This window comes from Hyla sarda, chromosome 2, assembly GCF_029499605.1.
Source record: "Hyla sarda isolate aHylSar1 chromosome 2, aHylSar1.hap1, whole genome shotgun sequence".
Taxonomy (NCBI): domain Eukaryota; kingdom Metazoa; phylum Chordata; class Amphibia; order Anura; family Hylidae; genus Hyla; species Hyla sarda.
This window is the reverse complement of record NC_079190.1, coordinates 38,706,115-38,722,265: the sequence shown is the minus strand read 5'-3', so window position 1 is coordinate 38,722,265 and position 16,151 is coordinate 38,706,115. Positions and strand designations below refer to the sequence as shown.

Genomic DNA, 16,151 nt, shown 5'->3' with positions numbered 1-16,151 from the left:
GAAATAAAAAGGTAACTCAGTGCCTAATCCTGACCATGTACATGTAATTTGTATGCCTCTAACACCGATCTTTATTATAAAAATTAGGGATCGACCAATATCGGTTTTTTAGGGCCGATACCGATAATCTGTGGAGGTTAGGGCCGATAGCCGATAACTTAACTTATACCGGAATATCGGTATAAGTTATCGGCTATTTATCCCCCTGCGACACCGCTGCAGATCATTGATTTAAAGCGGGCACTTTAAATCAATGCACTGCAGTGGCTTTTGCGGTGCCATAGGCCGCCGCCGCCACCACCCGCTTCTCTCCCTCTACCTGTCAGGGTGGTCCAGGCCATCCATCCTTCCTGTAGTGTCCGGCGGCATTCCGGGTGGAGGGTGAACTGGTCCGGGCTGTCCTCCTTCTCCGGGGGTCATCTTCTCCACTCCGGGCAGGCTCCGGCCTAGTAACGCAGCATAGACGCCGCTGCGCAGTGACGCCCATGCGCAGCGACGCACCTGACGTCACGGCGTAGCGGCGTCTATGCAGCGTACTAGGCCGGAGCCTGCCCGGAGTGGAGAAGATGACCCCCGGAGAAGGACAGCCCGGACCGGTTGACCCTCCACCCGAAATGCCGCCGGACACTACAGGAAGGATGGATGGCCCGGACCACCCCCATTACGGGTAAGTTTAATTTTTTTTATTGACTCGGAGGGTGGGGGAGGGGCCCGACTGGTATGGCGGTATGGGCAAAAATCCATACCGTGGGAGAAAAAAAAAACGGTATCCGGTTCATACCGGTATACCGCCCAGCACTATGGTGGGGGGGGTGCGACGCGGTGCGGTGGGTCAGGAGGGCGGTCGCGGTGCGGTGGGTCGGGGGGGGGGGGCGGTCGCGGTGCGGGGGGCGGGGCATTATCTGCTTATCGGCAAGGTAATTGATAATGCCCAAAATCATGATTATCGGCCGATAATATAGGCCATACCAATAATCGGTCGATCCCCAATAAAAATCCCTCGTTTCATTAGCTTACAGTGTTAGAAATTCTCTCAGGGGAAGGGGGCGTGTCCCTTCTTTGTAGTGGTGGGAGATGATTGGTGTGTCTGCTCATGCAGCCTTGTCCATGACTTATAGACAAGCCTAATGCTGCTGCAGGACTGGTTAGAGTCCCAGTAGGTATAGGGGTCCCTAGTGGTAGGATTTTAGGATATTTTAAATATTATTATTATTTTTTTTTTGTTTTTTTTCAACTGTATTACAAAAGGTCTTGCCATCAAAAGTACAGTATAATGCTTTGGATATGTGCAATACAGTTTAGAATCAGTATCAATGACTTAAGAAAACATCATACAATAGAGCAGAATAATTCCCGTGTTGGGTTCCATATTTTCTGTTTCAATGCAGATATACAATATTATGATATACAATCTCTAAGTGTAACGTAATACATTAGTACTCTCATAACTATAAGTGGAAGAAACTCCCAATAACATTACGAGAGGTAAGTAGGTGCCGTCTGGAATGAACTCCTGTGAACAGCTCAAATTAATGACATTCTTTTCACTTTCCAATCACATAGCTTGAAAGATTACTATCATTCGAAAAAACTTATGCAATGTTGCCCAAACATGGATCCTGAGAGCTTTGTGATAACTACTTATAGGCTGGGGAAGTGACCGGCAGTGCACACCTTTCTCCCAGCTGGCTGTCAGTCAAATCAGACCTTGTACAGAAAAAAGGTCAGAACTGCCACCTGGGGAGTATACAGCGCTGCCAGTCTCTTCACCTGACTTATAAACTAGCTATCACAGTGAGGCAAAGAAGATCCGATCCAGCTCATGAGGTTGCAGCCCAAAAAATATCAAAAATTTTTAAATGAGGCATACAGTATGTAAAATCAGTACAAAAGATCCATAAAAAGTGCCTGACGTGTTTTTCAGACAATGTGTCCTAAATCATAGTCATGTGACTCAGTCATGATTATGACACACTAGAACACACTATCCGAAACGTGTCAGTCACTTTTTATGGATCTTTTGTACCGATTTTTCATCTGTATGCTTCAATAAACATCTTTTGATATTTTTTTGGACTGTATCCTTGTGAGCTGGATCTTCTTTGCCTCTCTGTATCTTGTGCTGTGGTGCGGCTTCCTGAGCTCTGAGGCGGAGATTAGTATCATAAATGCAGGTGCAGTGAGCTGAAGAGCTGGGCCTTTCTAGCTATCACAGTGGGTCTCAGGAACCAGACCCGGTGCGATCTAACCCTTAAAGGCTCATTCACACTAAGGAATCGCCGCCCGGAAATATTCTGAGAGGAGATTCCTTCTGGATTGGGCGCCAGCAAAACAAGCCAGTGCTAGGACTGCTCAAAAATGTTCTGTTTCCATAGACAGAAATGCACTTCTGAGCGCATTATGCCGAGAGAATGAACCTGTTCATTCTCTTGGTGGAAAATGGGGTCTGGAATTTCCGCAACGGACGTTCCGTATTGTGAATGGTGCAGCAGAATCCCATTAAGAACAACGGGAGGCTGCTGCACCAGATTTTCCATGTCTGAAGCGGAATTCAGTTCGGAAAATCCGTAGCGTGAGTGAGCCCTTAAAATGCGTGGGCAAATTTTTTTTTCTAATAACGGTAACCCTTTAATGGCAGCATTTTAGAGGTATTTCCTGCATACGGCCAAACGCATTGCGCGTTTTTTTTTTTTTTTTACTCTTAACAAATCATGTGGAACTTTATCTCATATAGGCCGACAGTTTTGGATCACAAATGGCTTTAGCATGGTCAAGAATTATCCCCAAGATATCTCCAAGTTTGGCTTCCCAAGTTCGATTAAGAAAATAGATGCTGCATTGTTCTTAAAAGAAGAAAAGAAAGCAATTTTCTTTGTTGGAGATAAGTACTGGAGGTAAGTGGACGTGTGTCAGGAGCATTGTGTCCTCATTAATACAGTGGTCCCTCAAGTTACAATATTAATCGGTTCCAGGACGACCATTGTATGTTGAAACCATTGTATGTTGAGACCAGAACTCTATGGAAACCTGGTAATTGGATCTGAAGCCACCAAAATGTCATCCAAAAATAGGAAAAGGCGAGGAGTAAAGAAAAATAAGTAGATAACTAATATAGATAAAGTAAGTCCTTACATATAAAAGTAAGAAATAGCTGCTGGAAGCTGTAAATCACTGTATGTCAGTGTTTCCCAACCAGGGTGCCTCCAGCTGTTGCAAAACTACAACTCCCAGCATGCCCGGACAGCCGTTGGCTGTCCGGGCATGCTGGGAGTTGTAGTTTTGCAACAGCTGGAGGCACCCTGGTTGGGAAACAATGGTTTATGTAGAGGACAGGAGCTTCTTCAGGGTCCTATACAGTACACACAGAGTCCCAAATGGAGCCACCCTTACTTGGTGTCCAAAGGAGCAACTAACCTTGGCACAGGTAAGGAGTAGTACAGAACTTGTAGTTCCTCCCTGTACCGTAGGGGGCGCTACCAGACAGCCATTCAGTGCTTGTACTTCAGTAATACAGGTGATTTACCAGTAAAATGCCAATTCTGATTGGTCAGTTCCTCCAGTTGTGACAGGTATCACAGATCTGGACTGTCTGTAGTATTGTATGTTGAGTCTGGTTTCAAGTTACAATGGTCCAGAAAAGACTATTGTATGTTGAAACTATTGTATGTTGAGGCCATTGTAAGTTGAGGGATCACTGTATTCGCAAAACTAAAAAAAAATGTACACGCATAGCTATGGGGGGCAAAGGTTAAAGCTGCACCTTGGGCATCGTGCGTAAAGGCCACCAGAGAGGCCGCCATCAGTCACTCGTGGTCCATGTTTTGCAATGGATCAGTTACTGTGTCATGTTTTACATTTATGAAAGTACGATGCAGATGTGAACAGAGCTTTAAAGGAACGGATACACTGTGTTATGCATAGTGCAGGACCTAAAGGGGGAGAAGGAACCATAGATTTGTATTTGGTGTCCCTTGAGTCCCTGTTCTCAAAACACAATAACAAGGACCTAGGAACGGAGAGCTATAGATTTATCTTTATTCTATGTTACTGAGATTCCCATTCACTGACAATATGTATAAAACGTTTATTGTAATAAAGCCTATGAATTAAAAACCCAGCATGAGTGTTCAGTATTCTCAAGTTTGTTGTATTTGTTGTTTCTGTATCTGGCAGAAGGAATAACACATCTATTTGTTAGAATTGATAGTCTCTGCGGCTGCTGTGCACACTACAGATATACTGAACACTGGGCTGTAGATTAAAAGGTTAACAATGCCCCCAACATGTTTCACCACATACACTGTGGCTTCATCAAGGGCTCTTTTTTTCACTGGGTTGCACACAGTATGACAGTAGGTCAATATGATAAGTAGAAATAAGTATAAATGTACGATTTACAATTCTACATATCTGCAGCTGCCAATAGTAGTTTACAAAGAAGGTTTATTATCAGGTGCATTTGTAGCACCAATGGAGCTAAAAGGTATACTATGCTATATATATATATATATATATATATATATATATATATATATATATATATATATATAACTCAATGGGGGAGATTTATCAAAACCTGTGCAGAGGAAAAGCTGCCCAGTTGCCCATAGCAACCAATCAGATCACTTTAATTTTTAACAAGGCCACTGCAAAATGAAATAAGAAATCTGATTGGTTGCTTTTCCTTTGCACAGGATTTGATAAATCTCCCCAATGTGTGTGTATGTATGTATGTACATGTGTACATGTGTATGTTCCACAAAAACGTCCAAACGGCTAAAGATATTAACATGAAACTTGGCACACATGTTACTTATATGTCAACAACAAACATAGGATAGGTAATTTAACCCTTACTAACCCCTATTTGCCAGGGGCGGGGTTTATGTTTAACCCCTTAACCCCTTAAGGACATAGGGCGTATCCATACGCCCCCGTTTCCAAGTCCTTAAGGACCGAGGGCGTATGGAACACCCCTGAGCATTTCCGGCCCCCACCGCTAGCCGGAGGGGAGCCGGAGCCGGATGCCTGCTGAAATCGTTCAGCAGGCATCCCGGCATATCGCCCAGGGGGGTCATTATGTCCCCCCATGTCGGCGATTGCCGCAGATCGCTGGACAATTCAGTCCAGCGATCTGCGGCAGATTCCGGGTCAATCGGGTCTCCAGTGACCCGATGACCCGGAATTACTGGCTGATCGGGGCCGTCAGAGACGGCCCCGAACAGCCAGAGGCAGCAGGGGTGAGGTGGCACTGGTGCCACCTCACGATCGCCCTGATTCGTCGGCCGGATTACCGGCCGACCAATCAGGGTGCCTGCTGCGGGTGTCACTCCCGCAACCCGCTCCGCCCCTCTTCCGGAGGACGTGAGCGGGTGCGGGAAGACGACCCCCGGTGCTGGGGACCCCGATCCCCGGCGTCCCTGTTGGGATCGGGGCCCCAGGAGCAGCGGCGGCGGCGGCGACGACGAGGGACTGACCTGTGCTGCTGGATCGTTGGAGGTGAGTGACAGCCTCCTGCTGTTGCTTAGCAACAGCTCCCAGCATGCAACAAGGGCATGCTGGGAGCTGTAGTTATGCAACAGCAGGAGGCAGACCACCACAACTCCCAGCATGCCCTTATGGGCATGCTGGGACTTATAGTTTTGCAACAGCTGAAGGCACATTCTTTCTATGTAAAAGTGTACCTTCAGCTGTTGTGTAACTACAACTCCCAGCTTGCACAAACAGCTAAAGTGCATGCTGGGAGTTGTAGTGGTGCATCTGGTGGTTGCATAACTACAACTCCCAGCATGCCCGTTGGCTGTCGGTGACTGCTGAGAGTTGTAGTTTTGCAACAGCTGAAGGCACACTGAGTTAAGTAGTAAACCAGTGTGTCTCCAGCTGTTGCATAACTACAATCCCCAGCATCCCCAGCCAATGTAGTTTGCCTCCGGCTGTTGCATAACTACAAGACCCAGCATGCCCTTCCGCTGTCCGTACATGCTGGGGGTTGTAGCTTTTGCAACAGCTGAAGGCACACTGGTTGCAAAACACTGAGTTTGTTACCAAACTCGGTGTTTCACAACCTGTGTGTCTCCAGCTGTTGCAAAACTACAACTCCCAGCATGCACTGATAGACCGTACATGCTGGGAGTTGTAGTTTTGCAACAGCTGGATGTTCCCCCCCCCCCCCCCAATGTGAATGTACAGGGTACACTCACATGGGCGGAGGATTACAGTAAGTATCTGGCTGCAAGTTTGAGCTGCGGCAAATTTTCTGTCGCAGCTCAAACTGCCAGCGAGAAACTACTGTGAACCCCCGCCCGTGCGACTGTACCCTAAAAACACTACACTACACTACCACACAATAAAATAAAAAGTAAAAAACACTACATATACACATACCCCTATACAACCCCCCTCCCCAATAAAAATGAAAAACGTCTGGTACGTCACTGTTTCCAAAACGGAGCCTCCAGCGGTTGCAAAACTACAACTCCCAGCATGCACTGATAGACCGTCCATGCTGGGAGTTGTAGTTTTGCAACAGCTGGATGTTCCCCCCTCCAATGTGAACGTACAGGGTACACTCACATGGGCGGAGGATTACAGTAAGTATCCGGCTGCAAGTTTGAGCTGCGTTAATTTCTGCCGCAGCTCAAACTGCCAGCGAGAAACTACTGTGAACCCCCGCTCGTGTGACTGTACCCTAAAAACACTACACTACACTACCACAAAATAAAATAAAAAGTAAAAAACACTACATATACACATACCCCTACACAGCCCCCCTCCCCTCCCCAATAAAAACGAAAAACGTCTGGTACGCTACTGTTTCCAGAACGGAGCCTCCAGCTGTTGCAAAACAACTACTCCCAGTATTGCCAGATAGCCACTGACTGTCCAGGCATGCTGGGAGTTTTACAACAGCTGGAGGCCCCCTGTTTGGGAATCACTGGCGTAGAATACACCTATGTCCACCCCTATGCAATCCCTAATTTAGGCCTCAAATGCGCATGGCACTCTCACTTTGGAGCCCTGTCGTATTTCCAGGCAACAGTTTAGGGCCACATATGGGGTATTGCCGTACTCGGGAGAAATTGGGCTTCAAATTTTCTGGGGTATTTTTTGCTATTACCCTTTTTAAAAATGTAAAATTTTTGGGAAAACAAGCATTTTAGGTAAAAAAAAAAATTTTTTTTTTTACGTATACAAAAGTCATAAAACACCTGTGGGGTATTAAGGTTCACATTACCCCTTGTTACGTTCCCCGAGGGGTCTAGTTTCCAAAATGGTATGCCATGTGTTTTTTTTTTTGCTGTTCTGGCACCATAGGGGCTTCCTAAATGCGGCATGCCCCCAGAGCAAAATTTGCTTTCAAAAAGCCAAATGTGACTCCTTCTCTTCTGAGACCTGTAGTGCGCCAGCAGAGCACTTTTCACCCCCATATGGGGTGTTTTCTGAATCGGGAGAAATTGGGCTTCAAATTTTGGGGGGTGTTTTCTGCTATTACCCTTTTTAAAAATGTAAAAATTTTGGGAAACCAAGCATTTTAGGTGAAAAAAATAAAAAATGTTCACATATGCAAAAGTCGGGAAACACCTGTAGGGTATTAAGGTTCACATTACCCCTTGTTACGTTCCCCGAGGGGTCTAGTTTCCAAAATGGTATGCCATGTGTTTTTTTTTTGCTGTTCTGGCACCATAGGGGCTTCCTAAATGCGACATGCCCCCAGAGCAAAATTTGCTTCAAAAAGCCAAATGTGACTCCTTCTCTTCTGAGACCTGTAGTGCGCCAGCAGAGCAATTTTCACCCCCATATGGGGTGTTTTCTGAATCGGGAGAAATTGGGTTTCAAATTTTGGGGGGTATTTTCTGCTATTACACTTTTTAAAAATGTAAAATTTTTGGGAAACCAAGCATTTTAGGTAAAAAATATATAATTTTTTTACATATGCTAAAGTCGTGAAACACCTGTGGGGTATTAAGGTTCACTTTACCCCTTGTTACGTTCCCTGAGGAGTCTAGTTTCCAAAATGGTATGCCATGTGTGTTTTTTTTGCTGTTCTGGCACCATAGGGGCTTCCTAAAGGTGACATGCCCCCCAAAAACCATTTGACGCTCCTTCCCTTCTGAGCCCTCTACTGCGCCCGCTGAACAATTAACATAGACATATGAGGTATGTGCTTACTCGAGAGAAATTGGGTTTCAAATACAAGTAAAAATTTTCTCCTTTTTACCCCTTTCAAAAATTCAAAAATTGGGTTTACAAGAAAATGCGAGTGTAAAAAATGAAGATTTTGAATTTTCTCCTTCACTTTGCTGCTATTCCTGTGAAACACCTAAAGGGTTAATACACTTACTGAATGTCATTTTGAATACTTTGGGGGGTGTAGTTTTTATAATGGGGTCTTTTATGGGGCATTTCTAATATGAAGACCCTTCAAATCCACTTCAAACGTGAACTGGTCCATGAAAAATAGCGAGTTTGAAAATTTTGTGAAAAATTTCAAAATTGCTGCTGAACTTTGAAGCCCTCTGGTGTCTTCCAAAAGTAAAAACTCATAAATTTTATGATGCAGACATAAAGTAGACATATTGTATATGTGAACCCAAAAAAAATATATTTTGAATATCCATTTTCCTTACAAGCAGAGAGCTTCAAAGTTAGAAAAATGCAAAATTTTCATTTTTTTCATCAAATTTGGTGATTTTTCACCAAGAAAGGATGCAAGTTACCATAAAATTTTACCACTAAGTTAAAGTAGAATATGTCACGAAAAAACAATCTCGGAATCAGAATGATAACTAAAAGCATTCCAGAGTTATTAATGTTTAAAGTGACAGTGGTCAGAATTGCAAAAAACGCTCCGGTCCTTAAGGGGTTAAGGACTCAGCCCATTTTGGCCTTAAGGACTCAGACAATTTAATTTTTACGTTTTCATTTTTTCCTCCTCGCCTTCTAAAAATCATAACTCTTTTATATTTTCATCCACAGACTAGTATGAGGGCTTGTTTTTTGCGTGACCAGTTGTCCTTTGTAATGACATCACTCATTATATCATAAAATGTATGGCGCAACCAAAAAACACTATTTTTGTGGGGAAATTAAAACGAAAAACGCAATTTTGCTAATTTTGGAAGGTTTTGTTTTCACGCCGTACAATTTATGGTAAAAGTGACGTGTGTTCTTTATTCTGAGGGTCAATACAATTAAAATGATACCCATTATTATATACTTTTATATTATTGTTGCGCTTAAAAAAAATCACAAACTTTTTAACCAAATTAGTACATTTATAATCCCTTTATTTTGATGACCTATAACTTTTTTATTTTTCCGTATAAGCGGCGGTATGGGGGCTCATTTTTTGCGCCATGATTTGTACTTTTTTTTTATATCACATTTGCATATAAAAAACTTTTAATACATTTTTTATAATTTTTTTTAATAAAATGTATTAAAAAAGTAGGAATTTTGGACTTTTTTTATTTTTTTTCGTTCACGCCGTTCACCGTACGGGATCATTAACATTTTATTTTAATAGTTCGGACATTTACGCACGCGGCGATACCAAATATGTCTATAAAAAATGTTTTTTTACGCTTTTTGGGGGTAAAATAGGAAAAAACGGACATTTTACTTTTTTATTGGGGGAGGGGATTTTTCACTTTTTTTTTACTTTTACTTTTACATTTTTTTAAATTTTTTTTTTTACACTTGAATAGTCCCCATAGGGGACTATTCATAGCAATACCATGATTGCTAATACTGATCTGTTCTATGTATAGGACATAGAACAGATCAGTATTATCGGTCATCTCCTGCTCTGGTCTGCTCGATCACAGACCAGAGCAGGAGACGCCGGGAGCCGCACGGAGGAAGGAGAGGGGACCTCCGTGCGGCGTTATGAATGATCGGATCCCCGCAGCAGCGCTGCGGGCGATCCGATCGTTCATTTAAATCGCGAACCGCCGCAGATGCCGGGATCTGTATTGATCCCGGCACCTGAGGGGTTAATGGCGGACGCCCGCGAGATCGCGGGCGTCGGCCATTGCCGGCGGGTCCCTGGCTGCGATCAGCAGCCGGGATCAGCCGCGCATGACACGGGCATCGCTCCGATGCCCGCGGTTATGCTTAAGACGTAAATGTACGTCCTGGTGCGTTAAGTACCACCTCACCAGGACGTACATTTATGTCCTGCGTCCTTAAGGGGTTAAAGTCCTATACAAGTCTATGGGAAACGGCTGGAGATATTTCGATAATACTTGGTCACATGTTACTTATATGTCCACTTAAAATATAGGATAGTTCATTTAACCCTTAACTAGCCCATTTGTGAGGGTCAGGGATTTTTTTTTAAAGTCCCATGCAAATCAATGGGAAATGTATGTTCCCACATAACTTCTGTACGGCTGGAGATATTTCAATACCTGGTACACATATTATGGGTCAGGATATGAGGTCGGGATATGTGGTCGGGATAGGAGGTCGAGATTGGTGGTCGAGTTACGAGGTCAGGATATGAGGACGGGATATGAGGATGGTATAGGAGGTGCAGATAGGAGGACGGGATAGGAGGACAGGATAGGAGGACGGGATAGGAGGTCGGGATAGGAGGTCGGGATAGGAGGTCGGGATAGGAGGTCGGGATAGGAGGTCGAGATAGGAGGTCGAGATAGGAGGTCGAGATAGGAGATCGAGATAGGAGGACGGGATAGGAGGACGGGATAGGAGGACGGGATAGAAGGTCGAGATAGGAGGACAGTATAGGAGGTCGAGATAGGAGGTCGAGGTAGGAGGTCAGGATATGAGGTCGAGATAGGAGGACGGGATAGGAGGTCGGGATAGGAGGACGGGATAGGAGGACGGGATAGGAGGTCGGGATAGTAGGATGGGACATGGGGACGGGATATGGGGTTGGGATATGACAACAATATATGGGGATGGGATATGAAGTCAAAAGTTTCCTCCTTTGTTGATTTTACTTCCCGACAAGGATGACGAAGGAAAAACCGGGTAACACCGGGTACTCAGCTAGTTCTAATATAAAAAAATGAAGAGCTTTGTAAACTTATCACACAAAATATCACACCCTTTTGTGTATACGGCTCCTTAAAAGACTAGTGGGGTCTTATGGTGCCCGATCTGGTTCTGAAAGCATGTGATAATCCATTTGCTCATTCTGATAATTGAGAAACAGTGCAAAAGAAGGGAGATGGAACAGATCGGCATGACTATTGTGAGATGTTAACAGGAAAATTTCCACAAGATACCTGTCGTAAGTAGGTACCAGGTTTCAGGAAGCGCATATCCCATCCAGGGAAAACTTGATGAGATATGTGAAATCTAGAAAATAGTTAAAATCCCTGTCAAGACTTACCGTAGCTTGGCAAGTCCTGTTGTTGGGCCTTGATTTTAATGTAAAGAAAGGTAGGTTTAGTAGTGGGGACTTTCACCACCTTCATGGGCCACTCCAGATTTTCAGGTTGGTCAAAAGTCAGTAAAGGTGCTGAGGCCGATTAATACATTACTGGGCTTACAATAGGTGTAACCAAGTCTGCACTGAAACGCTATAAGAAACCTCTGCTGAAAGTGGGAGTCCTGAGGCGGGCAGGGGACATTTTATAGTAGTGAGCCCCAAGGCTAGTGGTTAAAAATACTATTTTATAATGGTTTTTATAACATGATGATTTATTTTTCAGCTATGATCATACAAGTCTCACGATGGAGCCCAAATCTCCAAGGAAAATTAAAAATGGCTTTCCTGGAATTGGGAAAAGAGTGGAGTCGGCTTTTCAAGATAATGGTGTGTTTACATGCAATTTCCTGTTTCATTCACAGTGATAATTTTTTTATTTTTATATTATGATGATCAGTGTAATGAAGGTGATCGAATGGTCAAAGGGATTTTTCTATATTTAAAAATGAAGACTTAAAGGGATTGGCTAGCCTGTAAAAATTGATGGATAAGCCATCAATGTTAGATTGGCGGGGGGGTCTGACTACAGACACCCTCAATATACAGCTGTTGAGGAGGCCGAGGTGCACACTTTTCAATGTTTACTCTTCCAGTGGAAAACATATATATTTTTTTTAAATCAACTGATTTGTAAGTTAGAGAAGGAAAAGTGGATAGGACGGCACATTTAAAACTCCAAGTTAATTGCAGCTTTAAAATCGTCAAGAACAAGGTGAACAAACAGTCAGTATGCACGGTTGACGCATTTCGAGTCTACGGCTCTTTAACGAAACCTACAGCATGTGCAGAATTGTAACATATTAATAGTCAAGGGGTGGGAGGGGGAGTGGACAGTGATGGTCGACACCTGTTGGGGTATTAACCCCCTGTGGACTTTCACTGAGCGCTCTCACACCTCTTACACATAAATGCCAGTATTGGCTAGTAAAACCGCATCATCTGAACAGGTAAAAAATAATAAACAAAGCTCTGGATAGGGGATTTGTTTTTTCACATGCCATATCTCCTTTAATAATATTGTTTTCATGTATAGTGGTAACATTTTATCAGTAAGTAGTACCTCAATAATTGTATTCTCCTTATATGTCTCAGATCGCCTGTATTTCTCCAGTGGAGCCAACCAGATTGAATACAGCCCTAGGAGGAAACACGTCATCCGCAAAATCCCAAATTACCAATGGCTGAACTGCAACTGAAGATAAAGGCTGTTTCAGATTAATTCTAAAATATGAAATGTGCCTCCAATCATGTGTCAGATAGATATACAAACATACACGTCAATATTAGGTAAAATTATATACAGCTTTATTAAATGCTTCCCAAACTTGATATGCAAAAGATGTCTAAGTGTTGCTGCCACCTTCTGTCAAAATTACAGATCATTATACATATTTAACATTCCTTTTTAAAACAAAAAGTCATGCTAAACAGACGCTGTACTTACCAACCTTCTTCTTGGTATGGGGCTCTTCTTCTGTAGCTCCTCCTCTAATGACGTCATCATTAGAGACTGGGGGTACAGAAGAAGAACCACGGACCGAGAAGAAGTATGGTAAGTAGATCTTCTGTATACAATATAGAGCAAATGCTGTATACTGTATGTAACCCCCACCCGCCAAAGAGCTAATTAGCGCTCTGCAGCACTAATTAAAGGGGTTATCCAGGAAAAAACTATTTTTTTCATATATATCAACTGGCTCCAGAAAGTTAAACAGATTTGTAAATTCCTTCTATTAAAAAATCTTAATCCTTTCAGTACTTATGAGCTGCTGAAGTTGAGCTGTTTTTTTCTGTCTAAGTGCTCTCTGATGACACGTGTCTCGGGAACCGCCCAATTTAGAAGCAAATCCCCATAGCAAACCTCTTCTACTCTGCTCTCTGCTGACATCTCTGCTTGTCTCGGGAACTGCACACTGTTGCCAGACAGAAAACAACAACTCAACTTCAGCAGTTGATAATTATTGAAAGGATTAAGATTTTTTAATAGAAGTAATTTACAAATCTGTTTAACTTTCTGGAGCCAGTTGATATATAAAAAAAAGTTTTTTCATGGAATACCCCTTTAACTCTCTTCTTGCTGAGCTGGCGCATAGCACTCAGCCCGGCAAGAAACTACTTTTGACATGTCAAAAGTTGTTGATCGTAGCAGGTCTTAGTCCTGAGACCCGCTGCAATTGCTAATGACAGGCTCCGCTCCCCGGCCAGCAGAGAGATCTATCATTTCTTTGTGTAGACTTCTATGCAGAGAAATGATTGATCTCTCTGCTGGCTGTGTCAAAAGTTGTTTTTAAATTACAGTATCCCTAACTCTTTACTGGGCTGGAGCATAGCTCCCAGCCCAGTAAGGGTTGAAAGCATGAGCTGTGCTCGCAGCTGTCTAGCTACGGGCACAGCTCAGACCCTATATTGCCAGGTTTGGCTCGGCCGAACATGGGAATACAGTATAGGGTCTGAGCTGTGCCCATAGATAGACAGCTGCGAGCACAGCTCATGCTTGAAACAGCTCATGTTCTAAAGTTATGCGTGTCGTGAACCTCCTGAAGATCGGATCGGACCGCTCAATCAATATGGTGACACTTCCTGCAAAAAAGTTGCAACATAATATAGAAGGGTACAACACAAATAGAGAAACACAGCCACACATCCACCATTTGTATTTTGATCTACTTGCTTCTCAGCATAATTTCCTCTTTTCATTCTCCCAGCCCTCTGGCAGTGAGCACATGGTATGTGTTCACACTGGTGTGGTTCTCTGTGGCGGCCATTGTTTCTATGATGCTTTGTCTGTGGGGTGGTGCGGCCCAAAGCCGGGGGCTTGGTCGGGCAGCAGTGGGGCTTCCTGGCCACTGGGTTGCTCCCCCGGTGGGCTTGGTGTCTCGGAGGCAGTGGTCCCTGCCCGGCACTATGCCAGTTAGGTTAGGGACCCACTCTGACTAGGTGGCCTTGACGTGGTGAGTGGGCTTGTACTTTTTGATCAAAATGTATACGAACAACCTGTTAGTTTTATAAATGAAAAAAAGAAAGTGTAAGTGCAGATCACAATTAATAAATGACACTGTCGAGGTCAACAGGGCATGCAACTATAGCAAAAATAAGTAAAGATAAAAAGGACTCCAGCTCACCGTGATTCATTGAGTCAAGGAGATACATCTGCAGGGAGCACGAGAGCAGGAAAGCCGAGCCATATCCTCGGTGAAGCAAGCTGATCCAATGAAGGGAAGAAGGGAAGGGGGCTCCAGCTCCACAAGACGGTAAGTAAAATTTAACCTTTAACGATACATGGTTAAAAAATGTCCATGGTCCATGTAAACATAGAAAAAGACAAAAGTGCTCAGTGAGTTAAAACCCACGTCAACCGACGCGTTTCGGACCAACTAAGGGTCATTAGTCATGGTGCTGCATCCTATCTGGACGGCTGCTGCTTTTATACTGAACTAAGTATCATAGTCACATGACAAATTACATCACAGATTAAGCCACAGCTGATGTATAATCACCGATAATGGGAGTACGGCATATGCAAAGAAGTGCAAATAGAACTAAAACAAATGGGAATAACCATAGAAAAGAAGCTAATAAATGTACGCTAAATCAGTTTTGTAATTTATGCCTTTAGGATACCTATTATTCAACGTAAGAATCCAAAAGGCTTCTCGTTTGAGGAGGACGCGTGACCAGTCCCCTCCTCTGGATGGTGGATGCACCCTTTCGATGCCACATATTTCTATGAAGGACGCATCACCTTGGTGAGTTTCATGGATGTGTTTTGACAAACCAGATAGAGACCGCATGTTAAAAACCGCAGTGTGTGAACCGTGAAAATTTTCATATATGCGTCTTCAATTTTCTGGTGGTGCAACCTACATATTGCAATTTGTATAATCTACATGCTGCCAGATAAACGACATGTGTAGTGTCACAATTAATAAACGTTTTTAAAGGATATTTATTTCCATTTACAGTTGACACAAATTCTGTCGATCTGGCAACATGTTTGCAAAGATTGCATCTATTTCGGGCACACTTAAAGAAACCCTTAAGATGGAGCCAGGTACTCGAAGGCTCTTTGCTAACTATGTCGCTTGGTGATAATTGATTGCCCAGCGTACGGCCTCTTCTGTGATTTACCTTATCACTACATTTCTTATCGTTATTATAATCCAATCAAAAGTACTAATATGGAATCTAATCCAGGATCGGCTGTTGCTGATAGCAACCATTTTTCTGAATTAAGCCTTGACAACACAGAACGCTTAAATAAAGTTACAAACCTTTTTTCAAAGGAAAATAATCCCACGTTTCCATTTGACATTCGTAAGCTCATGTGGGACCTTGAACACCAAAAAACTCAACAATTGCGATTGTGGTGGGATGCAACAACTTTAAAACAATATGTCGAAAATCAAATGGTACCCCGGGGTTTACGAATAAGAAAAAAATCCACCTCAGTTCTGGAGGATGAATATCAGGAACGTTGGAACAATGCACTATCTGAATGCTCTTTTAAGCTCATAAATATACTAATAGAACGGGAACAAAAAAAGTTAAAAGACATTGAAACTAACATAAGTGATCTTACACAATCATTGGATAAATATAGGACTCATTCAGACATGACAGAATTACAAGCCACTATGAATAAACATTTACAAGAACTCGAGGAGGCAATAACTAATGTTAAAAAGACTAA

The 16,151-nt window shown here is 43.1% G+C and overlaps 1 protein-coding gene across 3 annotated transcripts in view; it reads left to right on the top strand.

Moving 5' to 3' along the window:
- Positions 1 to 16,151, top strand: part of LOC130358385 (stromelysin-1-like) — a 51,804-nt gene that overhangs the window by 18,581 nt on the left and 17,072 nt on the right. For 2 of the 3 annotated variants that reach the window (XM_056561556.1, XM_056561555.1), the window contains 3 exons: positions 2,735 to 2,894; positions 11,685 to 11,788; positions 12,554 to 13,108. In XM_056561556.1, coding sequence (XP_056417531.1) covers positions 2,735 to 2,894; positions 11,685 to 11,788; positions 12,554 to 12,657 — 368 coding nt within the window. In that variant the 3' untranslated portion in view covers positions 12,658 to 13,108. Of the gene's footprint in view, positions 1 to 2,734; positions 2,895 to 11,684; positions 11,789 to 12,553; positions 13,109 to 16,151 lie in introns of those variants that run through there. The other variant, XR_008889503.1, reaches the window with a different exon arrangement.